The sequence below is a fragment of the Phycodurus eques genome, chromosome 6 (genome assembly GCF_024500275.1).
Source record: "Phycodurus eques isolate BA_2022a chromosome 6, UOR_Pequ_1.1, whole genome shotgun sequence".
Taxonomy (NCBI): domain Eukaryota; kingdom Metazoa; phylum Chordata; class Actinopteri; order Syngnathiformes; family Syngnathidae; genus Phycodurus; species Phycodurus eques.
The window spans coordinates 2,309,844-2,337,054 of record NC_084530.1 but is presented as its reverse complement, the minus strand read 5'-3'; the positions used below and the strand labels follow the sequence as shown (position 1 = coordinate 2,337,054).

At 41.6% G+C, this 27,211-nt stretch overlaps 1 protein-coding gene across 5 annotated transcripts in view; it reads right to left on the bottom strand.

Moving 5' to 3' along the window:
* Nucleotides 1-27,211, bottom strand: part of LOC133404486 (teneurin-3-like) — a 281,787-nt gene that overhangs the window by 138,737 nt on the left and 115,839 nt on the right. For all 5 annotated transcript variants that reach the window (XM_061680417.1, XM_061680418.1, XM_061680419.1 and 2 more), the window contains 5 exons: nt 18,808-18,981; nt 13,148-13,212; nt 1,932-2,051; nt 1,147-1,227; nt 912-1,036 (listed from right to left, as the gene is read on the bottom strand). In XM_061680417.1, coding sequence (XP_061536401.1) covers nt 912-1,036; nt 1,147-1,227; nt 1,932-2,051; nt 13,148-13,212; nt 18,808-18,981 — 565 coding nt within the window. The remainder of the gene's footprint in view (nt 1-911; nt 1,037-1,146; nt 1,228-1,931; nt 2,052-13,147; nt 13,213-18,807; nt 18,982-27,211) is intronic.

The following is a 27,211-nucleotide window of genomic DNA, read 5'->3' as shown; positions in this document are numbered from 1 at the left end:
AATGACACAAATGTATTGCATATACCAGATGGTCAGTCAAGTTGTTTTTATGTGCTATTAGCCAAATGTCTAATGAATTTTATTGCATTTGACATGTACATGCAAACAACTAATTGCACACACTGCGCTATGAACTGTCACGGGCCACATCTACCACATGACATTTACATCGATCGTGCGGATTTGTGTGGCCTTTCACCTTTGAAGTGATAAAACATTTATTTCTGAAGATTAGAGTGGGTGTAATAAGCAGTCCTTAGTTGGGCCGGACAACTTTACAAATTTGACCAGAGCTTTGTTGAAACATATCTCAATGACATTACTGATCCATTTATTTGTTACTGATGCTTTATGCCCTACATCAATGACATTTGAATCTTACACAAAGTTATTAACATAGCTTTAGCATTATAGACAGTAGATATTGGGTTGTACAGTACATATACACAAATGTAGGTTTTCCTCACTAAGGGTAGGTAAAAAAATCATATTAAAATAATAGCTTGATTAGGGTTATGACAAGGACAGTCATCTGTGTCTATTATCTTAAGAGCTAACATTGAGCTGTGACACGGATAGCATTGCAAGAATGTGTCTTTTACAGATAAGTGGGTTAGTCTCTTTATAGAAGATGTGATTTGCCACAGAGAGATGTAAGTGTAGTGATTAACTAAATGTCTTGGGTTTGTAAGAGGCTTATCTCCTTATTAAGAACAAAGAATCCATAAAGCACTTGACCAAGATCAGCTCCCAAAATTGCCAAAGGGCATCTGGGTTCGGTAAATGGGAATGCGAAATTAGTCAAGACGTTTTGTTTGCTAAAAAGGATCAAATTCTCAGATAAGAGTCATAACATTGAACTTTTTTTTTTTTGCTTTGATTTTATGAAGAGAAAATCTTGAACTGTGTACCTGTGTGTGTGAGGGCGGTAAGCCTTTGCGTCCATATACTCCAACAAGAGCATCTTTCTGCACTGAGATGTTAAATTTCAGGAACTGTGGTTGGTCAATGTAAAGCTGCGACCTCCAAAACACACCTACAAAGACAGCAAAAGAATAAAGCACCGAAGTCAGTATCAGTGGCTTACAGTGGTGTGGTTACATGACATTGACTGGCTGTGTGAGGGTATACGAGTGAGTAATTAACCTGGTGGGACATCTTGAATTGCTCGTCTACCTACATCCACTTCTCCTGTGTCTATAGTGTTGTTTTCTAGGAGAATTTTACCTGCAGAGAAGCAAACAAACACTATTATCCCTGCAACACAATCAATTTGGACAGACATTAACCACGAGGTAAGATTCAGATTGAGCAGTATATTGTATCTTTAATATCTTGATCTCCTAATCATGTACTGTGGATAATGGTAATCTTGGGTCTTATGTACAATGTCCAATGGGCATAGGACAATAATAAACAAGAAGCATTCATGTCAGTTTTGAGGGTACCACTTAGCAATTAACTTTAGCAGTTACGACATCTAGGTAGAAAACCAACAATATTTTGCAGAATCTTAGCCGTTACATTAATTTCACCTGTAACATGTCTTATTACTCTGTTCCATTATGTGTTTTAAATACAGTAATGAATGGTCTTCTCATAAAAATCCTGAAACAACAAACCAACAGGCATTTTAAATGCACCAATAAATATGGCAGCCTGGGTTACTTTCACTTTTACAACATCCAATAAACATCTTGTTTCTTCAATATTTATAGTGTCAGCATTGCCGAGCACAATGTATCAGGTATTTAGGTAGTATTTTCTTTAAACTAACTACATGTGAGTATATAGTCAAAAGGACTCATTGTTGTGACAATTACAAAAACTACAGTAAATGCTGAACCATTTGTTCACATTTCTGTTTGAATTCCATAAAGTAGCGAAACAAACCATTTTGCATTTTTATTTTTTTTAAAGACGGGATTCACCGTTGTCTGTGGACACCATAAACGTGTTAGGAGTCGTATCTCTTCCCACACCTCCATTTTCAAATGCTCCATATCCCTCACTCTCCTGCAGCTGCCAGTTCAGACCAAACAGGTGCATTGCTGCAGCAAGAGAATGAAAGGGAGAAAGTGACAGCAAAGAGCAGGAGTGAGTGAACCGCAAAACAAATAGAAAACAATGGTGGAAATATTGAAAATGTGGGAGACTTAAGGCAAAGAATTAAAAAAAGAAAATCAGGAATCAGGAAATCTAGACAAAGTCTATTCATTTTGGTCACAAGAAGAAAGAACATCATTTGTAAAAGGGCTGTATTCATATACTGTACGTACACCTTTATAATGTCAAAGTACTAGGGATCGGGCATAATAATTGATTATTGGTTACTTGATAATAATTTTCTCAAAAGTGTGGATTAGCTTTTTTAAATTAATTATGTCACGAGGTAAATCAGGCAACATAGAAAACAAGAGGTGCTGTTAATTCATAATCAATTAATTTGCAGTCTATAGAGAACAAAACATGACATCATTTATGGGAACTTGAGCTAAATCCACGCCGAGCTTCGCAATAGAAATTCCTCACTGCAGCATTATCCTTCTCATCGCTGGCATTGAAACATGAGATCAGAACATTCATTCCAATTAAAACGGCCATTTAAAAAATAACAGTTAATCAATTTCTTGTTCGTTTTTCTTATTATATGCCTGGAACACCTCACCAGGGAGGCGTCCAGGAGCCATCCTAATCAGATGCCCGAGCCACCTCATTTGGCTCCTCTCAATGCGGAGGAGCAGCGGCTCTACTCTGAGCCCCTCCTGGATGACCGAGATTCGCAGCCTATCTCTAAGGGAGAGCCTGGACACCCTGCGGAGGAAACACATTTCGGCCGCTTGTACCCGGGATCTTATTCTTTCGGTCACGATCCACAGCTCGTGACCATAGGTGAGGGTAGTTACGTAGATCGACCGGTAAATTGAGCGCTTACCCTTTCAGCTTAGCTCCTTCTTCATCACTGCGGACACTGCACCGATCGTTCTCCTATTCCATTCTTCCCTCACTCGTGAACAAGACCTCAAATGTGCGGTCTGTTTCTGGCAGGGCTGATTTTAGCGTAACACCTGGTAAATTTTCTGCTGTAGTTAAAATTACTGTATCACGTTTCAACTGCGTTAAAATGCATCTGTGTTATTTTGTACAGACAAGGTTTAATAGTTAAAGTGGTGTCGTTTTTAGTCGAGTATAGTTAAATTGTTGTTTGTTGTTTTTCGTCGTTAAATTACTGCTGCTTTTGCTGACAATGTGGAACCCTTACTCAGAATAGTTAGATTGATGTAGCTAGCCTCTTCATACTACTTACAGGCCTAAAATTGTACGATTGTCAGCTGGTTCACATATTGCATGCGCTGCGTAATGTGTGCAATGATGTCATGTTATACTAAATAGGATCAATAAGTGAATTGCTTGAAAATTCGGCAAACGATTCCTTGGCATCATTAACTTAGGAACCGGTTCTCACCGGTTCTTGGTTTTCGATTCCCCTCCCGAAATGGGAGAGGGGAGACTCATGCCAGTCACCAAAGTCCATCACTGGGCAGCTCAAGTTCTTATAGTGGAGGAGATGCACTCATGCCGGACGCCCAGTGCGTCACTGGGTGCCGTTTTAGCTACGACCAAAATTATCAGGAAGAAGGACATTGGCAAAAGAGAATCGAACACTATGGGCTCTGTTTTCATGACTCGCACAAATCCAGTGCCACGCTTGGCACAACTCTGCAAGGAAGCGGGCTATACCCAGTTTTGGTAATTTCGTAGACCGGTGTACCCCCAACGTATTTAAAAGTGGGACATATGAGGTATGTTCACAGCTGACTTCAATCCTGTCTAATCGAAGCGGGTCCTTTCTATCCATTTAAAAACAGTGCAATAGTCTCGCTTGGAGACGTTCACTATACACGGCGGAGGACACAGTGATCCCTGTATGACTGAAGCATTGAACATTAGCTAAATACAGAATGAGCTGGTGAAAACCGCTGGCGACTTACTTGTCCTTGGACCTCATGTCCTCATATATCTATTCCCACCGACGATCGTTCGTTTGGTTCCACCACATGCACCCCCACCCCCGTAGCTGCGTGACAGCCAGTATGTGGGATGATTTAAAACATATAATAATGATGATAATAATAATGTGTTCAGTTAATTGATTAATACAATAAGTAAGAGGATTGGATGCCTCCTTTTGAAATAAGTCTGTCATCCACCATATGTCTGAGGCGCTCACGTGTCTGCCTGCCTGTATGGGCCCCTGTCAAATTCACCCAAATTGCATGAGCTCACCTGCGCCAAAAGTTAGACGTGGTCCCAGTAGGGGAAAGTTTAGACGGACTTTCTGACACCAAAATAACATTTTGTCAATAACACACCCTTGCCCACGCCCAGCTTCGCAAATGGGCCTGCCGAATTGGCAAACACATGCAGCATAAAAATCTAAATGTGCTAGTTTTTTATGCTGAAGCGCAACTGCGCCATCACCGAAAATAGAGCCCAATGGTCTGTCCTGTTGTAGAGGCAGTAGAACACAGAATACACATTTATTTAATCATAAAAAAGGGTCAGTTATCATATCACACAGCAAGTGATCAAGACAAATTATTTATTTTACTAAATAACTGAATCTAAAACACATGCAGAGCACAGTGGGACAGAGGTAAAAACACACAAAGAACCAATTACTTTCTTTTTAAGAGGGGTTTCAGGAGGAATATGTGATGAGGCTTATGTCCCATGGCAATACTATACAGAGGGATACTACAAATATTAGACAAAGTAACCTGTTTCTGTTGATTCAAAATGGAAATTTTGAGAGTTCTTCGACTGGACTCACATGACATATGAAAATGAGAGTTATGTCAAGGACCAATTACTGATGCAACATGGGAATATGGTGTGAGAGGAAACGCTGTTGGCCCCCACATCACACACACGCACGCACGCACACGCGCGCGCACACGCACACACACACACACACACAGATTCTGCTTACAAATCACCCTGCCTCATTAAATTAGAGCCATGCTGTGCCAGTCTGTTACCCACAACACCTCCTGGTCAGGACAGGAGCAAAGGGTCATGGGAGAATGCTGTCTCATCGACAGGAACTCTGCATATGTATGTGTATATTTCTGTGTGTGTTTTTGTGACCAGATAAGATTATTCCTAGCGGTGGTAACAATCACATGATGTTGGAACTCTTTACTACAGAGCCTTTTTTAGGAATTTTGGAAAGGCACGCAAAACATTGCACAGAAAGTTCAGTCCAAAGTCAATTTGAAAACTTCACCTAAACATGCAAATGGATTCAACAAAGAAACTAATTCCTATTACCCAAAAAGCATTTCATCTGTACATTTACAAGAAGCTGTATTGAGTGTCATGTGCTCGTTCTCTGCCTCTGCTGTTTTTTTCTTTTTCAGTCTCCAGTTTCCTGGCTGACTGCTCGTGGGCGGAGTCTCCTGTTGCACACCTGACGGCAATGATGATCAGTTGGTTATTTAGGTGCAACAGAAACAGAAGGAGGGTGCTGGATTATTGTATTGCATTGCTCTCTTCCATTGGTCCTCGTTGTTCCACACCTGTGCGTATTATACTATTGCTTCTCATACCTTAGTAGTAGTTTTGGTACTTTTCGTGTCTGACCCAAACCCTGAGTCACTTCTAATCTGGTGTGGATTAGATTCCATTTAGATTTTTTTTTTCTTTTCTTGGTGTCATCCTTCTGCTGTGGCTCCGTCCAACTAGTTAATTTAGAACCGGATAGTTGGTACTTGTTTCACGCTAACCTTTTTGTCAGCGTCTCCTATAGTTTGTACTTTTACTACTTCTACTCGCATGTTACATGCACTTTTAGTTCCCCTTTCTCCACGTATGTTATATACAGCTTTTGTTATTAAATCGAATGTACGCAACCTAACCACGTGTCTGCTTTTGGGGTCCTAATTCTTTTGACGTTGCGTAACATTGAGAGACTTGTGGTAGTACTGTACGGCATTCTTTGGTGATTGGCATGAGTCTCCCCTCTCCCACTTAAGGATGGGAATCGAAAACCAAAAACCGGTTCTTAAAGTAACGATTCCATGGAAACATTCACTAAATTTTCAAGCAATTCTCTTATTGATCCTATTTGGTATAACATGACAGCATTGCACACATTCACTCATTGCGATAAAAAAAAAAACTCAACTATGCGAACACCCTGGGTATCCTCTGGCACTCTATTTCTAAAAAGATGTTAAGAATTAACATAGCCACTCCCACCATACTTCAGTTGTACAGCTGCCTCTTTCCTGCATGCTTCCCCTCCTGTCCTTGTTCTGTCCAGTCCTGTCCTACACTGTCCTGTCCTTCCTTCACAGGGTGTAGCACGACTGCCCTATACAACACTTGAATCTAATGTGTCATTGTACTTGGCATATAATGATTTACTTTCCTCATCTTTCTTACAGCTAATGTCATGTCTTTTGTTGTCTTCTCTTCCTGTATTATTTAGTTATCTTTTAACTGTCTCTCCCCTTTGTTTTTTCTGTCACTCCCCTTTAAAATGTTCTATCCGACTGAAATTTTCAACACAAATCCATCAGAATACAAAGAACCACAGTGATAAAAATGTATGGCATTATTATTTTTAATTATTGTACTGTATTGCAGGATGGGATCGTCAATTATAATGAGCAGTGTCTGCCTTAACTGTGTCCCTTAAGAAGATTGTAAACACACTGAAACCTCCTGCATTGCCTTAACTATTTGAAAATTGGAGACCGTATGAATGTTTTGTCCTCTCAAATTCAGTGACTCTACCAACTCATTTAGATAGCATTCCAAGCCTTTCAATCCTATTACGTCCTTGATACATCACCAAAATGGTTGCTCAGTGACCATAACATGGTTGTCAGCAAGGTTCTTCCACTAAAAGAAGTAGATTTGCAAGCCTTTAATGGGCACTTGTAAATTTCAACCCCAAAAAGTACATTACAGTGCATTTTATTTTGTCAGTAATTATACTATTTACATTATATTTATGACAGTAATCTACCAGTAAATTGCAATTATATTCATCAAACATTTTCATTGTGTTATCGTGTCTTCTCTTTGGCTATGAGAAATTCTAGACTGTCTTCTAGTCTGTTACAGGTGAGCAGCGAGTGAGTGGCATTCATGCCGACTTAAGTTTAAGATACAATTCATGGATCCTTGCCTAACTAACAGAATTTTCAGGAGACGTTATGCATTTTTTCCACAAGTTTAAACAGTTCCCAGGCATCTTAACATTTCCGTAGTATTCTTTGAATTATAGACATGTTTTACAGCATATTTCTTGCTGTTGCTAATTGACTCATTTTAGGGGCAGATCTGTCTCATGCAGTGACCCAGCCATCATCCCGCTCACATACCGCTGGGCCAATAGCAAGCCCGGCTTTCATGTCATTGACAACTAGTGGGCTGGATCTGGCTAATGAGTACCCGCCAGCATCTGGCTGTCTCCTCCTCCGCCTCACTCGATAGCGAGTGTCTGGCCAGCTGCTTGCTTCTACTAGCCCAGAGTGTGGAACGCAAGCGATTGCCGAAGACAATGAAAGCATTTTTGTTGCACATGGTCACATCACCAAAAACAAAAACCCACCGCTCCCTGCTGCGTCAACAACTTTATGGAGCAATTAAGTAAATTCCATATTCCAGGAGATAACTCTGTTATCTAATGCTGTGTAACCCCCCACTTTTTTCAGCCACTCACACACACACACACACACACACATCCACACACACAAACACAACTTAGCCAAACAATATTATAACTATTATCAGAAGGCGGCACGGTGATCGACTGGTTAGCACAGCTGCCTCTCACAGTTCTGATGACCGGGGTTCAAATCCAGGCCCCACCTGTGTGGAGTTTGCATGTTCTCACCGTGCCAGCGTGGGTTTTCTCCGGGCATTGGCTGGCGACCAGTTCAGGGTGTACCCCGCCTCTTGCCCGAAGATAGCTGGGATAGGCTTCACAACACCCGTGACCACATTCCACGTCTCTTTGCTGAAGCCTGTCTCCACCTGCGTACCTTGTCGACTGGGAAGGGTACGGGCCGGAGGAGCATTCTTGGATTTCCCGGGAGCTCATCCTCGATCCTACTCTTTTGGACGACTTTTACGCGGCTCAACCGGGGAAGCCTGTGCAGGACGCCGGGAGGCGTCCGTTGAGAGGGGGTTACTGTCATATACTGCCCTGCAGTGCCATTATTGTAGCCGGGAGGGTGCTTTTTCTCTCTCCGCCCTCCCCTCTCTGTTTTCAGCACCTGTCTTCAATCTGCCTCATCACCACCAGTGTATATAAACCTGCCTGTTCCCGGAAATCCTCGCCAAAGTATTGCAGCCTCTCCTAGCGGTACCATGGCCCACCTTATGTCAAGTAAGCTATCCTGTTCCTCACTTCCCTTGTTAACTATTGTGTCTCCTCGTTCCCAGTGCTCCCCTGTGTTCCTGACCCACGTCATTCCACTGCCTGCCACCTGTCCACGCCGCCGCCTACCAACGCATCCAGGACCACCTGCATAACCTTTCCTCAATAAACAGTTCAACATTTTACATCTGCCTCCGCCTGCACTTAGTTCCAGCTACTCCCCACATGTGACACCGAGATCCTGTTTTGATTATTGACCTTGCCTTTTACCTCACGTTTTTAGATACTGTTGCCTTTGCGGATTGCCTGTCTGTGTACCGACCCCTGCGTGTTTATCAAACCACTCTTTTTGAAACTGACCATTGAATTGGAGTCGTGCATTTTGTGTCCTGTCCTTTGTTCTGCCCATGACAGAACGAACTGGCCAAAACATGGACCGAGCAGTCTCAGACCCGGTGCATAAAGCCCTTCAAGCACAGGGTCAACACACCTCGAAGCAGGATGAGCAGCTTGCTGCCCTCCACCTTCATCTAAGGGAACTGTCGGGGCATCAGGACGCTATGATGAGACAGGTGGCCTCACAGTTTGAAGTTCTAATGAATGTGGTTCAGAAGAAGGAATCAGCTGGCACAGCACCCAATGCCGCCACAGTACCACTATGAACCAGTCACCACGCCGCCGCCTGTCGCTTCCGCTGCAGTCAGCCCACAGATGTCTCACCCGGAGAGGTTCTCTGGAGATTTCGGGAACATTAAACACACTGCAGGCAGCTGCCTTCCCCACCGAGCGGGCTAAGATCGCTTTTGTCATTTCCCACCTGACTGATCGTGTGGAGGCGTGAGGTACTGCTGAATTTTGCCGCGTGTCATTCCTGGGCATCTTTTGTAACGACTATGGAGCAGAATTATCAGTATTCCACACCAGATCGTGAGGCAGCTCGCTCCCTTGTCACCCTACAACAAGGCAAGCGCAGGGTGTCAGATTACGCGACTGAGTATCGCATTCTATCAGATGAGAGTCGGTGGAATAACAGGGTACTACTCGACAGATTCTTTCAAGGACTATCCTCCGCCGTCAAAGATCATTAGGTCCCATTAGACCTGCCGATTGACTTGCACACTCGCCATAAAGATCGATAAAAGGCTTTTGGATTGCGAGCTGGACAGAGATCGGTGGAAGGATGCGTCGCCGCGCACTTGGAGGACGAGCCTCGGTGACCAGCCAAACCAAGGCAAATCCCCTGTTGCCAGTCTCAGTCCATTGGCTAGCGCCACCACGGATGAACCCATGCAACTGGGCAGGTTCCGTCTCTCCCCTGAGGAACGTCAAAGCCGGCTGAGGGAAGGGCGTAGCTTCTGCGGGCAGTTGGGTCATTCCGTGAGCAACTGTCACGTCAAAGTTGGTGGTGCCAGTAACAAAGGCATGGGAGCGGTGAGTCTGAATCTCATTATGGAAAACCCTACCCATGTTCTTCCTAAAGTCGCACTATCCTCCATCAAGAGATTCATACGTCTGTATTTATTGACACTGGTTCTGACGCAAATTTACTAAACTCTCGCCTCATTTGGCGAATGCACCTTAAAACCTTTCAAGTAAAACGCCACTGCAACGCTTATGCTGCAAACGGCAGTTTCATGGGCAAGATCACTCACCGCACCCAAACGCTCACATTAACATTTCCTGACTCTCACTCAGAACGCATTAGTTTTCATGTTTTTGACGATATGAATTGTGACCTTATTTTAGGGAACCCTTGGTTGAAATTACATAACCCCCACATTGACTGGTCCTCTGGTCATGTTATGTCGTGGGGCAGCAATTGCGCCCAGAACTGTTTCAAGCCTCTATGTTAATGTTAAGGGATATGTTTCAAATGAAATTCTGCAGACCCCATCTGGGGATCCTGACTTGTCTCAAGTGCCCACCTGTTACCATGACATTGAAGAAGTTTTATCCAAGACCAAAGCCAAATCCCTTCCACCCCACAGACCTTATGACTGTGCAATTGACTTGCTGCCCGGGACCACGCCTCCCCGAGGGAGGTTGTTCTCTCTTTCAGGGCCAGAACACAAGGCTATGAAGGAGTATGTGGAGGAGTCACTGGCAGCCGGGGTCATTCACCCAGCTTCATCCCCTGCGGGAGCGGGATTTTTCTTTGTGGACAAGAAGGACAAGACCCTGCGACCCTGTATCGATTACCGGGGTCTCAACGAAATGCCTGTGGAAAAACAGGTACCCTCTTCCTTTCATCTCCACTGCCTTTGAGTTCCTGGATTGAGCCAAGGTTTTCACCAAACTGGATTTAAGAAATGCGTATCATCTCATCAGGATAAGGGAGGGGGACGAATGGAAAACAGCATTTAAAACACCAACGGGACATTATGAGTATTTGGTAATGCCTTTTGGACTAACGCTCCAGCTGTTTTCCAAAACTTTGTCAATGATGTCTTGCGTGACATGTTGAATGTTTATGTTTTTGTATATTTGGACGATATTTTTATATTTTCCCCGGATGAGGAGACTCACATTATTCATGTCCACTCTGTGTTGCAGCGGTTACCGCAGAATGAACTATATGTCAAGGCTGAGAAATGTGAGTTCCACAAGATGTCCGTTTCTTTTCTGGGTTTTGTGCTGGCTCAAGGTGAAATCAAAATGGATCCTTGCAAAATTGATGTCGTGACGAATTGGCCCACCCCCACGTCACGCAAGGACGTACAAAGGTTCTTAGGGTTTGCAAATTTCTACAGAAAACTCAGTTGCTCTATCACGTATTTTCTGTGAAGAAAGATCTGTGTCTGACCCGAAAACTATTTTTCCCAAGTCATGTTTTATTGCTGCTTTTGTTTGGGAAATAGAAACTGGTCAAAGAGGCTCTGAATAATGATCTTAGCCCTGAAGATTGCCCTGAAAACAGGCTTTATGTGATCCATTCCTTAAGGGAAACGGTTATCCACTGTGGTCACACTAACAGGACTGTATGTCACCCAAGCATTGCCAAAATGCAATCTGTTATCGAACAGTGCTTTTGGTGGCCCAATGTTAGAAGGGATGTTATCAATTATGTCAATCCTTGCCAGGTATGCGCTGCTAACAAGCCCTCTTGTCAACGTCCTTCTGCGGAGTTGCGACCCCTGCCAATACCACAACGTCCTTGGTCAGACATGTCGATAGACACTGTGATTGGATTACCGCCCTCTAAAGTGATTACCACTGTTCTCACTGTTGTTGACAGATTCTCTAAGATGACACATCGAATTGCATTGTCTAAACTCCCCTCGGCAAAAGAAACTGCAGAGGTGATGATAAACCATGTGTTCAAGCTTCATGGTTTTCCCAAGAATTTGGTATCAGATAGGGGCCCCCAATTTGTTTCCAATTTTGGAAGGAGTTTTGCAGCTTAATAGGTGCTACCGTCAGTCTGTCATCTGGGTTTCATCCCGAAACCAACGGACAAACGGAGAGGCGGAACCAGGACCTGGAGACGGAGCTCTGATATCTTGCGCCACAAGAGCCACAATCCTGGACTAAGAAGCTGGTTTAGGTCGAGTTCTCTGACAATTCTCTGCCCTCTGTATCCACTGGTCTATCATCTTTTCACATTGTGCATGGTTACCAACCATTTCTGTTTCCTGCCATAGCCCCTGAGTCCACAATTCCATCTGCTTTGGCCTTGGTGAGACGCTCCAGGAGGACCTGGGAGCAAGCCCGCCAAATGCTGCAGTCCTACAAGACTGCAGCTGACCATAAGAGGACACCGGCCCGATCTACAAGGTGGGTCAGCGGGTTTGGCTCTCTACCAAGCATCTTCCACTCCGGGTGGAGTCCCATAAGCTCGCTCCCAGGTTCATTGGGCCCTTCCCCATCACAAAGCTCATCAATCCAGTCACCATGAAGGCTCCCGAGGTCGATGCGGGTCCACCCCGCATTTCACGTCAGCCTGCTCAAGCCTGCCTCGGAGTCCCCTCTGACCATTGAATTGGAGTCGTGCATTTTGGGTCCTGTCCTTGGTTCCGCCCATGACAATAGTAAAGCAGTTTTTAAAACCATCCATTGATATTTTCAAGGCTATGACTAATTTGTTCGACCTTTTTTTCCCAGCAGAACCCACCAAGAGCGTCCATCAATTTATTGAGCCACTTCTCACATTTCAGATCTGATTAATATAGCCAAAGTAAATTTGCGTGTCCACTGGTACTTGAAGGTTGTAAGTCATGAATCAGTCATCCGATCATAGTAAATGTATTGGATTACAAAGAATACAAAGGCAGTCATTTTACTGTAGTATCAAGTGTCCAATCGCTGATTAATATATATATTTTTTTAGTTTACAGTTAGTGCAATGCAACTCCATTACATTGAGTACATAGAGTACAAAGAAGTTGCATGATAAGACTCCATTCAGTACTGTAACAGGACTATTTGCTATGACCATGAAGAATAACTAACCCACACATCCAAAACATTGAAAATTCAGTAATGAAGATTAAGGCCCGAAGAAATGAACACACAGGTTATCTGATGGGCTTACACCAGAGTGAAAACCAAGTACAAACTACAGCTAAACAACGAGAAAAAGGAAACATATCAAAACATAACTTCAAGGAGACATAATAGACGACAAGGCAATTTAGAGCGAGGAAAAGTATAATAAATAATAATATATAATAATAAAATATAATATAATAAAGTTAAATTTTTCATTCTACGATCAACCCGCCATTGCTGTGAGAGCAAATGAGGTCTTACCTATGCAGTAACAGAGCAGGATAGAGAGGAGTACAGACAGTCCGACTGCACTGAGGGCTGTACACCTAAAAGGGAAACACATCATATTGTGTGTGAGCTTTGTAAATGTTTTGGTTTGACTTTTGATTTTGTTTTTTTAGTCTTTACACTGATCTGTTCGGCTTGATCGGTATCGGCCGATAAAGAGCATTTTATGCTGATCGGCTTTAATGTCATAATTCGCCGATCCAATCAATGACGTCATTGATCGGCTCCGCAAAAGACATTTCCTCTGCGTTGCCATTTGAATCCAAAAGCTAGTTTATTTTTATCCTTGTCGCGTGTCTTTTGACGTACTACTGTAAATATCTGCCAGCCAAGAAAGTATTTTTTTTTTAAAACATGTCTGCAGTGTGGGACAGACAACACGTCTGAAATAGACGTGAAACGTAATGCCTGGATCAGACTAGAAGCAAATTTGGTCTTTCACGATTGCACTGTGTCGGACTACAGCAATAAAATCTTCGCATCCCATCTTTTACAATCACGGGGCTTTATCTTGTCAACTCAAACACGACCGGATACACTCGTTACCATGGCGACGACATCGAGACGTGTGTCTTATAAGAACAAAATGGGGGAAAACGTGTGGTGGTGGTCACCGGTGCTCGGGAGATTACGTTCATTTAAGGATTGCTTGAGGTATGTTCACATACTTTTAATACGATACAAAAATATATATATATCATCATGTAGCCTAGCAAGCTGGTGCTAGCACTAACGGTTGGACGTAAACATGGCGATGTTATGTCGAATCATGCTCTAAAGTTTTGGTCTGTGTGAAGTACGTTAGAATCCATTATTTCTGTCCCTATGCCTCACTGGCATGAATAGAGGAACAAAGATACATTATTTCTTGCAGATGAATAATTTTTTGAGCATGCATCCATCCATCCATTTTCTGAGCCGCTTCTCCTCACTTGGGTCGCGGGCGTGCTGGAGCCTATCACAGCTGTCATCGGGCAGGAGGCGGGGTACACCCTGAACTGGTTGCCAGCCAATCACAGGGCACATACAAACAAACAACCATTCGCACTCACAGTCACACCTACGGGCAATTTAGAGTCTCCAATTACTTCATGTTTTTGGGATGTGGGAGGAAACCGGAGTGCCCGGAGAAATCCACGCAGGCACGGGGAGAACATGCAAACTCCACACAAGCGGGGCCAGGGATTGAACCCCGCTCCTCAGAACTGTGAGGCTGACGCTCTAACCAGTCGGCCACCGTGCCGCCATTTTTCGAGCATTTAAGTAAAATTTGACAATTTCCCACGGCACACCTGAAGATCACTCATGGAATACTAATGTGCCACGGCACACTGGTTGGGAATCACTGGACTCGAGAATACTTTTGATTATACTCAGTATACAGTACACAAGTATATACAGAAAAGGAACAAGTCATTTAAATAGTTACATCTTGTGATCATATCGGTGATCGGTTATCGTTTTTTTAAACTCTCTGATCAGTGATTGGCCCCAAAAATCCTGATCATGTAAAGCCTAGTTTTTTTAAGTCATTTCAGACATGGTTGTCATTTTTTGTTGGGTTTTGTGCTATTTACTGAGAAGCTTGTTTTTATGCAGTCAGGGGGAAAAAAATCCTGCCTGAAATAATGCATATAAATATGTAACTGACCATGATGTTCAAACACAGAGAATTTATTTTTAGAAACTATTTGATTAGAAAAAAAAAAAATACTCTTTCATGTCTACACTTCAATCGGTCACTAACTGGAACTAGTTTTCTGCACATGCTCCAGTATCTGCAGTGCACTTCTCTGGGACCCTAACATTTAATTCACTAGAGAATAATACAAAGCCGTAGAGAGCCTGGGAGAATGTTTGGAACAATGAGGTAATACATTTATGCTATATCATCTTCAAGAAGCCAATATTATAACCTATACTGATAGAAGGAAAACATATTTGAAACTATCCGAACATCGATGAAACAACAAATTTTAACTGTGACATAATGTAACTTAGTATTCAAGATATTCCTCAATTAACTTCTTTTTGATCATAATACTGTATATCTCCATTTTCCTTTTATATATAATCCAACAACAATGCACAAAATTCACGGTTCAGTTCGATACGTGTCACGTTTTGATATTTTTTCGATTCAAAAATTTGTTTTTTTATTGAAATTACCAACATGTAAAAATAATAACAACAAAAATTCTGTATCATCTGTGGTACATTCTTAGAGTATATTTTCCAAAAAAAATAGCTTCTTAGAAAATAAAAGTTATACCATAACTAACCCAGCAACCGTGACAACATTAGCTATATTCCTGACATTGTCAGTTATCACTGGTAGAGTTAAAGGTAAATCTCAATAAAAATAGAAAAGTGTCAAAAGCTTAATTTAGTTAGCTGAAATAGTGAAATATTTCATGATTTTTCTTCTATATGTACAGAGCGGCACAGTGGACGACTGGTTAGCACATCTGCCTTACAGTTCTGAGGACATGGGTTCAAATCTGGCCTCGCCTGTGTGGATTCTGCATGTTCTCCCCGTGCCTGTGTGGATTTTCTCCGGTTTCCTCCCACATCCCAAAAACATGCATGGTAGGTTAATTGAAGACTCTAAATTGCACGTAGGTGCGAACGTGAGTGTGAATGATTGTTTGCTTATTTGTGCCTTGCGATTGGCTGACGACCAGTACAGAGTGTACCCCGCTTCTCGCCCAGAGTCAGTTGTGATAGGCTCCAGCACGCCTGTGACCCGTGTGAGGATAAGTAGTACGGAAAATGAATGGATGGATATATGTACAGTATCATTTTGATGATTATAGCTTACAGCAAACGAAAATCACAAATTCAACATCTATAGAAACTAGAATATTTCGTAACTATCAATCAAGAAACAATGATTTTTAATGTAGAAAATTAGGTAGGAATTTGCACTCTGAAAAGTATTTTCCCTGTTTAATGAATCTATACAATCTGAGTACTGAAATAAATTCACTTTCCTACCATACTCTAATTTATTGAAATGTACCTGTACATTTGGTTGCACTAAATTCCAATCCTCCATAGCTTCTGTCAGACCTTTGTTTAAATTGTCAAAAGCGTGTCTCTCAAGGAGGCATGGCTGAAGAACGTTGCTTTTCATCTTACATTCCACAGTAATATAGGGCAGTAATTAAGTCGAGTAACTTTGCGTAGCTCTTGACATCCAGCCGTCTGAGGTTAGAGCAACAAGGTTCACAAAGTTCTCATAACGGGGCTCAAGTGTCCATGCAGCATGTTATAAAACCCGGTGTTATCCACAAGTTAGAAAAGGGTCGCACGTCGACAACAATAAAAGTAGCAAGTGCACAGTCAATTTTTTTTGCCCTCTTTGACTCATGCTGTCCAAATAAGTCGGATAATGTTTGTAGGACGCCTGCTCCTTGTTTTTTTCTAGGACTTATTTTCTCATTGGGGTGATGTCGGCATAAATGTGATGTCATGTTTGCTGTATTTCCACTAACGTACTTATGCAATGACACTTGCGACATACCGTTGTACTTTTGTCTACGTCATACTTGCCATCTAGGACATATTTAACACTAAAACCAACGTAGTTGCAAACACCAGATTTTAAGGATGGTGGAGGATTTTCAATTTCAGGACGGTCTATGGCACTAACCATGTTGCTACAGTGCGTTAGCTTCTGTCTCAGCAGCTTGGGGTACGCTCGGAAATAACCTCCGGTTATTATATAAAGTAAGGTTAGGGCGTCAGGGTGAATTTCCGAACGTACGCTTCCTTGGTCAGAATGAACATGTGAGAGGAGCAACATATGAATCTGCGCTCAACAATAAGGCATCAGGCGGAGTAGATTAGCACAGCTCCTCATCGTCAGAGGTTGACATTTGGAGGGGACTATGTATAGATTCATTCATTGATTATATCGATGTACCGATTTATATTCCTGTGATCCAACTGGATCGATCTGTGCTTGGCAAGTTAGCCTTCCGGACGTAAATATACTGATTTAAATATTTTTAAAAGGTAATCAATCAGTTGTATCTATAGTGGGAAATAACGCACTGGATTTAAGCATGGTAGGCTTTATATGGAGTTGTGCATGTGTTGCATTTCCAAGAAAAATGCTTGTAATTCCTTTTACTTTGCTTGATTTTTCAGTTTTGTCTCTTTTTTTTCAGCTTTGTCTCTTTTTTTCTTCGTTTCCTTTTCGACGCCTCAAATCTAGTCACTCCTTTCCGAGTTGCCTCATAATTCTAACATCAATTAAACATTTATTTTCTCAGAAAAAAACTGCCCCATCATTTTCATCCATCCATTTTCTGTACCACTTATCCTCACTAGGCTCGCAGGCGTGCTGGAGCCTATCCCAGCTATCTTCGGGCGAGAGGCGGGGTACACCCTGAACTTGTCCCCAGCCAATCGCAGGACACATGGAAATAAACAACCATTCACACTCACATTCACACCTACGGGCAATTTACAGTCTTCCATCAACCAACCACACATGTTTTTGGGATGTGGGAATAAACCGGAGTACCCGGAGAAAACCCACGCAGGCATGGGGAGAACATGCAAACTCCCCACAGGCGGAACCGGGAACCCCGGTCCTAAGAACTGTGAGGCAGATGTGTTAACCAGTCGGTCACCGTGCTGCAAAAAAACTGCCCCAACAAGCAAAATCATAGCTGAAAAAATATAAATAACAATAAATTGCTGTTTTCCACTTTGTTTTAGTGCAAAGCAATACAATCAGTCAACATTTATTAAGCAGACTCATAGTACATCAGAAAACACGTACAGTACGGTACACAATAAGACACATAAAAGGAAACTACATCAGGAAAATCTTTATATTTAATGACCATAATTAGTTTTTACTCGATCCCCTTACAAGAAAACAGCAAGGATCCAAGAAATTTCACCTGCTCTGTCCAGTATACAGGTCTTTATTTTAAAGTCAAACTGGATGAATTTTTGGCTAAAAAGTTACTGAATCGATTTCCAGACACTGAATTGTTTCGGATCGTATCGCTCTAAATGAACCAATATCGTCCTTGAATCGAATCGGCAGCCACGAATCGTGATACGAATCGAAGTATTGCTAAAAGGAATCGTTATGCCCCGAATACAGAGAGGGAGAGAGAGAGAGACAAAGAGAGAGAGCGTTTGTTGATTTAGACAAGATAAATATATACTACTTACGCTAAAGTATATTCATTTAATTCGGTAGAGAAATTATTTTTGCTTTCACAACTCTTTACATCATAGTTTAATATCAAGGCATTCCATAAGAATGCCACCAAAGGGTAATCAATCTTCCTTCATGCTTACTAATGCTCATTACCAAACTTCCAGGCCATTTAAACTCGACCGAATACTAAAGTCAAATTCAGACAAATCATACAGAAACAGATTTTTTCCTGCCAGGTTGTTGGTTGTAGTTTTTGTTGCGCTTGACTCTTTTCTCTATATTTATCTAGTCTACCCTACTCATATCTGTTAATCAGGTCAATGTTGGTATCAAAATATATTTTATATAGAATATTTGAAGAAAGAACAATGCGGCATGTTATATTGTTATGTTTAACTGTAAACCACAGAAGTGCATTACTTTATACCGCTTGATGTGAACTTACCTCCATGAGCAATATTTGGAAGATTTCTTAAACTTGAACGCAGAGCGGGACAAGGTGTTTCTTGGCAAAGGTCTGGTGGGAGGGGAGTACACTGAGCCTGTCGCCATACTGTAGCCTGGTGTGGCTGTGGAGAAGAGGGGGGTGGTACCTGTACCTGTCTTAAAAAGGAAGTGCCTGGAGAATAAGAGAGGAAAAAAAGAGGGAAAAAAATTTAACATTTCCACACCATGGCAAAATTGTTACTACCCTTTTATTGAAGACTCACGGTCACAGAAATAACTTGAAACTGACGAGACGTGAGTTTTCCAAAATGCATATTGACAAGTCGCAAAGCTTCTTGGAGAATGTCCTTTGGACAGATGAGACAAACTGTAGTTTCTTGTCAAAAAGCCCATCAGCTTTTTGTTTACAGTTGCAAAAATGAAGCATACCAATCAATGAACACTGTGAATGTGTCCCATTATGTTAAGTAAATGAGGACCTTAAATAATTCAGTATAAAACTGTCAACAATCCAGAAATGTATTTTAATCGACATCATATAGTCAGAATTTATAGTTGTTTACTACCATACCCCAAAAACATGGGAATTATGCTTATTATATTTGTAAACATTGCATATTGTTAATAATAAACATTCATTAGAAGGTAAATGCTGCTTTCCTCCCACCCAAATATTTTTCTAAAACAACATTGGTCTAGATGGGATTTTTATTTTTATTTTTTTAAATAAAGAATGGGGAAACACTAAATAACATTTAAAAAGTACTCATGGACTTCACCTTCAATTTAATTGATATGTTCATCAGTTTCCATCAATACAAAACAATTCCTTTTAAGGTAACAGTTGACAGGACCCACAGTGATGAAAATCACTTAAAAAAGCATGTACAGTCATTATCAAGGTCACAATGTCTAATTAATGACAGCGCTTACGCTAATGAGCATCTGCAATTACAATTACGACTACTCTCTAACAAGGCAGTGTGATTACAAATTATAGCCGATTGTAACAAGAGCCATGTAATTAATACCTGCTTCTAGGCAAGATGTGAAGACAGATAAAAAGGGAAGTAAGTTGGGAGATCATAGTGAATGGTCTGAAACAGAATGAAGAGGACACATAACAGAGGAAATACACTGAAAAATGCATTGAGCATTTTGATTCTGTTGTGTGAATTCTAGTAGTTCAATTTAAAGATGATTTAGCAGCCTCATTTGTCATGATCCTAAAGACTGCACCCAATCTCATGCATTCATGATTTAAACACACAGGATTATCTATGGTGATCTTTGGTGACCTTCATCCATTTCTCCAATAAGTTTTTTCACAGTGAGATTTTCCACTTCTGTTTTTGCTCCAGTTACTGCTGCTATGTTCTTGCATAAGTGGTCCCACGTCAAAGTCAGTAGTAAGCAGATTTTTACATGATAAGACTCAAAAGTCAAAACCCTCAGGAAATGTATATGATGGCTTTTTTTTTTATCTCTAAACTGATGACAAGATGGTCAGAAGTAGAATGGCATTGCAGTCACAGTGAATGGAATTCAACTCCTTCGCATGAAACTTTCTCTGTGTTGTTATGTAACACATCAAGAGAAGCCAATGTAGCACATCAAGAGAAGCCACCTGTGTATAGTATACTGTAGTGTATCTTATGCCTGGATCACACTACGAGATTTTAGCCTAGTTACTGTCTCGATTTCCCAGATCAGGGCTGACATATTTTGTCGGGAAAAACAAAACTACTTGTAGTGTGACATAATCCACAATCAGCCATTTGGCTTCGGAAAAGCCCTATGATGCCAAGACGAAAAGACTAGCATATTTGATATTTATGGGGGGATATCTTCCGTGTAGTGTGACATACAGTATAAAAAGAACACTGCGACACTGCACCTTGACTTCAACCAATAGGATTGTGTCTTGCAATGGCGCCTCATCTTCTTTAGTTGCTGTCAACATTTATTCACGCACCATATGGTGAAGAGAAAGAGGGATGAGTAGAACAACGAAACTGAAGAAAAGCTGGTCGAGTTATGGCAGCAGCAGCCCTGCACTTTTGATGTTGGATGTGATGATTATCATGACCGCATTAAAAAAAGAAAAAGTTGTTGTGAAACAGCTAGCTATCGTATTTAAGGCGACCATAAGGCGCACTTAAAAGTCTTAACATTTCTCCAAAATGGACGGGGCGCCTTATAATGTGGCGCGCCTTTTGTGTGCACAGAGTTCCAAAATCTATAAATGTTGTTGTGTGATGAGCGCTCTGCTTGACTGACTGGGAGCATTTCCTGCCGACAGGCTGCTTATACAGAGGAAAAGCTGACGTGGCTGAGGACAGCACATGGCCGTTAATGGGGGAAAGGTGCGCGTGAAGGAGGACACTAAAGGCACGCACCCGTAGGTATATAGCGCCGGTATGTACATTGTGCAAAACGACATCAATTTGGCTAAGGACTCCTGAAAATGGCACATTCAAAGAGACACGCTTACAAAGCACAGTTTAAACTGCATGCTATCAGTTACCCGGAGGAACATGGAAATCGAGCAGCTGCGAGAGAATTCAAGATCAACGAATCCATGGTTCGCAAGATGAGGAAGCAGGAAAACGAGCTTCGCCAAGTCAAGAAGACGAAGCTGAGTTTCTGCGGAAACAATGCGAGGTGGCCCGAGTTGGAAGACCAACTCGAGCAATGGATTAATGAGCAAAGAACAGCCGGGAGAAGCGTCTCTACAGTCACCATTCGACTGAGTGCAATAACTCGGAGCTTGCCATCATTCCAGGAGGCTTGGCGAAGGAACTCCAACCGCTGGACATCGGTGTAAACTGGGCGTTCAAAGTGAAGTTGTGAGTGGCGTGGGAGTGATGGATGACAGATGGCGAACACAGCTTTACTAAGACTAGGAGGCAGCGCCGGGCGAGTTACGCCACAATTTGGGACGTGTCTGCTTGCACTGTTGTTCAAGCTTTCGTAAAAGCCGGCATCATTTCTGAGGAGCCGCATGGCAACGAGACTGACTCTGACAATGACGAGAGGGAACCTGGTCTGTTTGATGGAGAACTTGCCCAGCTGTTTTTTTCGGATACAGAACATGAGGACTTTGATGGATTTGTGGATGAGGATTGATCAAAAAATAACATGAGTACATTGTTAAATACTTCAATAAAATACAACCGAACTCACAATTTACATTGTTAAATACTTCAATAAAGTTCAACTGAACTCAGTTTTGCTCCCTCTGCCTTTTTAAAAACATTGTTTTAGCATTCATGCATTCTACCGTATGTTTTAAGATAGCGTATGTTTTACCATGCCTCCGCCCAATAATACGGTGCGCCTTATGTATGTTAAATACATAAATAGACCCCGTAACTGAGACTGCGCCTTTTAATCTGGTGCGCCTTAAGGTAATGAAAATACAGTACATAACTTTATGTTGTCTGCTTGCTAGTGGTATTAAAAGTACATGATCATTACATCAAGCTCTCCTTGAAGAAGAACTGTCCAAACCGTCCTCTCTCGAGCACCCAGGTATGACACCTCGCACGTTTCTTTCTTATTTTTCTTCTTTTTTTTCAGCACAAAACATTGGATATACAGTATCTGGTAGTGTTGACATGTTTTCCGGTCCCGCCTCCCCTGACAGCTTGATTTGACAAGATTAGCCCAATGTTTGTAAAAGACAGGATGTGGTGATATCTTAATATATGCTATGGAGTGTTTCCCGTGTTCTGACCGAGACACAGCAGGATCTGACAGTGCCATTATAAAACAAAAGACCGATGTGATTCAAAAGTTACAAAAGATAAGTACCAATTAGGGAATGACAAAGATGATGGTATGACCATGACCTTACAATGGTTCTTGCTTTTATATTAAATAACGATCGTTAATGCCACTCATTATAGAACTGTAAAATAATATTCACTGAAATGCCCTCAGCTACCCTGACCATTTGTTGACAGAAATCGGTAAAATCAATTGGGGTCTTGTTGACATTTCTATAAATATGCCTGAATTTTTCATATAGTTTTGATTGGTAGTGTTCCAACAAGGTCTCGTATCTCTGCTCATTTAAACTCACTGCCATCTAGTTAACTTAACAAGCCCAGAAAACTATTATACCAGAATGTCAATACTTGACCATAACAAGTCAATGCCAGGGTGTTTCAGATACATACTTCAATTACTATTGCACTTATTCAACACGTCAAACTTTGCTTCCCCAAACTTTTCTTTTACATTTCTAATGGGAAAGCGTTGGTGGGATGAGGCAGCTTACTTGGACTTTTTACTTATTTTTACTTATTGTTGTTTCGACTTATTGCTTGTCCTATCACGGGTCGCCAGTGAGTCACTCGCATGACTTGTTATCACATCTGCCTCACAGTTCTGAGGACCGGGGTTCAAATCCCGGCCCCGCCTGTGTGGAGTTTGCATATTCTCCCCGTGGGATTTCTCCGGGCACACCGGTTTCCTCCCACATCCCAGAAACATGTGTGGTAGGTTGATTGAATACTCTAAATTGCCCTGAGGTCTGAATGTGTGCGCGAATGGTTGTCTGTTTGTATGTGCACTGCATGTTGTCCCCGTGCCTGCGTGGGTTTTCTCCGGGTACTCCGGTTCCCTCCCACATCCCAAAAACATGCGTGATAGATTGATTGAAGACTCTACATTGGCTGTAGGTGTGAATGTGAGTGCGAATGATTGTTTGTTTATACGTGGCCTGCGATTGGCTGGCGAACAGTTCAGGGTGTACCCCGCCTCTCGCCCGAAGATAGCTGGGATAGGCTTCAGCACGCCCACAACCCTAGTGAGGATAAGCAGTACAGAAGATGGATGGATGGAGTTTTTACATCAGATGCCCTCCCTGACACAACCTGCCTATTTTTTTATCTGGGCTTGGGACCGTGGCAGAATATGGAAGCACTGGCCGGGAATGGAACCCGATGGCAGCAGCATGTATCACTACACCACCAGTACACTTACTTTTACTTACGACTGAATGTAATTATGCATGGTTCCCTGTACTGTTTTCTTGTAATTCTATATATGTGAGACAATATGGATGAAAATTAGCTCACTGAGGTACACTTAAAAACAAGCTAAGCATATGCAAGGATCGATGCAAGATGCAGTTGAATCAATCCAGCCATGTTTAGCAGTATAGTGTGCGCTTCAGACAGTAGTTGTTGTGGGGTTTGAGGCATGAAAGTTCTTTTCAGTGCAGCAATAGGACACATAAAAGGATTTCAAATTGACAATTGTACGCTGTATGCTGGGATCGAGTCATGTAGCAGACAACCCATTCAATGTGTTAGTGCAAACTAATGTCAGGAGACAACCAGAGATTGCAGGGATAATAGAGTGTAAAATGACTGTGACTACAGTGAACAGCAACCAGAACTAATATGGTAGCCTCTTAAAGATAATGATGCTTCAAATTGTCTTTTCTCAAACCTGCATTTTAGGAATTATTCACACTGGATATCTTTATTAATCGGGGCAACACAAGAATGTTGAAGCTGTCACCGGTGATGTAGTAACAGCTATGTCCACACTGATTATCACTCAACGAAGCAAAAGACCTGAAGCAAATAAGTGGAATGTACTTACATTCCACCCATTTTAATTTGCAGTTTATGTGAGGCAAGATCTATAGGATTACCAAAAAACAAAATACTCTGTAAACACAAGAGCATTACGATACATTATTTAGTTTTATTTTTTTCTTCAATTAAAAATGCGAAACTTAAACCCAAAAATAGTCATACATTTTAAAGCAGTAAGTAACATTTTCATGATTGCTTTTTTTGTATTGTTTTTGCAACTTTTATTATGATTTATTTTGTGTCAACATGGGCACATGGGGCGGCATGGTGGGCGACTGGTTAGCACATCTGCCTCACAGTTCTGAGGCCTGGGGTTCAAATCCCGGCCCCGCCTGTGTGGAGTTTGCATATTCTCCCCGTGGGTTTTCTCCGGGCACACCGGTTTCCTCCCACATCCCAGAAACATGTGTGGTAGGTTGATTGAATACTCTAAATTGCCCTGAGGTCTGAATGTGTGCGCGAATTGTTGTCTGTTTGTATGTGCACTGCGATTGGTTGGCGACCAGTTCAGTGTGTACCCTGCCTCTCGCCCGAAGATAGCTGGGATAGGCTCCAGTACGCCCGCGATCCTTGTGAGGATAAAGCGGTACAGAAAATGGATGGATGGATGGCCACATGGTATTTGTCCAAGGATGTTGCAGACCAGTTTTATTCCTGGGTTAGAGTTAGATGATCTTGAAAATGCTGAAAAATAACTATTTCAACTTGTGGAACTATCATTCATTCAATTTCCATTTAGTTTTTATTAACCCTGAACCCACAGCACAATTTTAAGGACCGTAATTTCTCGTGTATAATGCGCATCCATGTATAATACGCACCCCAAAGTTGACCTCAAAATTCTGGAAAACCCTTATACCTATGTATAATGCATTTTTACAATGCCCATATGATCAAAACATGAAGTATTAGCTGTAGTTTGCTAGTTTTCTTTCAAAGAATTATTCTGAAATTAAGCACTTTATTTGAACAAATAATCATTTATTTTTTATTTACTTGCTCTTATTTTCAAATTCACAGCCCAACTTTTATTTGGTAAATGACAAAGCATACAATTGTGCTCATATGTTTGATTACCCAGGCAGAATTTGTAAGATGGTTACAATTCCTTAAAGATAACATTAAGGGGCAGGCGTAACACATTAATTTTATTTTAATGGGATTCAAATTAAGCGGTCAAGCATTTCAGAAAAGCATTATCATTAAACAATACATAATCAAAAAGAAATGAATGCTTGTTCATCAGTCATATTTTAAAAAAACAATATTTCACAAATTCTGCTACGGTATTTAAACTTATGAGCACAACTGTACCCTGTCATTTGGAATTAAAGTTTGGCCAAATGTTTTTCATAACCAATTTTTCATAACCACATATTACAATGAAAGTGTACACGTTTCTCATAACCTCTGAGGGGCGGTGGCACATTGGAATGAAAGTCTACAGCTTTTTCATAACCTCGAGATTGCGGCATACATTTATATAATGTTAGTTTTTTCCATTTTCCCCCATACCCATGTATAATGCGCACCATTGATTTTGACCATTTTTTGGGGGGGGGAAATGTGCATGATACACGAGAAATTACAGTATTTTGGTGTTCCGTATGTTGGTTTTGGATAAAATGCAATTAATTTTGGAAAAGAATACAATGCCTGCATTTACTCCCGGTTTAGTTCGATTTACGTTTAAGGTTATAATCAAATTATCGTTGTCTCGTAAAGGGACACCATTTCTTTTTTTATATTCATAAACTGTAGGAAAAGTGACGAAAGCATTTAATTAAACTTGCTCTTCTGAAGGTTTGCTACTTGGACAAAATTAGAGTTCTAAATACAGCGGTTTCACTATTAAACTCAAACACACACAAAACACAAAATGAAGTGGAATTTTATAGAAGATTTAATTAAATCTAAACGGGAAAACTACAGGGAAGCTTGACTACAAAGGGTACAGATAAACATTCGTAAAGCAGGTCGAACTTGTGATGTACTACAGGTGTGAAGTGAGAATGTGCGGGGACCAATGCAAGGCTGGGAATTTCTGTGACTATTATTATAATCCAATTATGCACCAATTTTTACCTAGGAAAACAGCACGCTGTACTCACGTTGCGTAGAACAGAATTTAGACAGGCTGGTCGGTCTTCCAGATAGATGGGCCGGGGCGCCAAACAGGTTTATTTGAAGAAAAAGGAGGGGAAAAAAAGGAAAAACTGAGAAAAAGCAAGGGTAGGGTTGCTGAATCGCCTTGGTGATAGTATTTGTCACGGGCTCAGAGAAAACTTGCGCCGCAATTCCTTCCTGACAGATATTTTCTCTGTAAGCTGCCCAACACACACGTGTAGTTTCCGGGCGCGGGCAGAGTGCTTCTGCCGCCGCCTCGTGGTGAGAGGCGGGGCTCCCTGGCTGTGTGGCACCGTCTTTGACAAGCTGGCGAAACGAGGCCCAGAACAAAGGGGGCTCCGGCCTTTTATGCACAGGAGAAAGGGGGACCCAGGGACCAAGAAGAAGACAGACCGCGCCTCTTAGTATTAATTTTCATCCTAGGATTATTTGTGGTTTTAAAACCAGTGGAAATAAGAGATTAATTAGTTCATTCCCATCTTCTGCATTGTCACACACACACACACACACACACACACACCCTGGTTAATCTATGCAATAAATGTTTAAATTTTATGTGGTGGCTAAGAACACTTAATATTTGTGGTGTAACATTTGTGTTGTGTGAGGTAAAACATCATGTGATTCAGTTGACAAACAGATTTGACATCAGACCTGTGG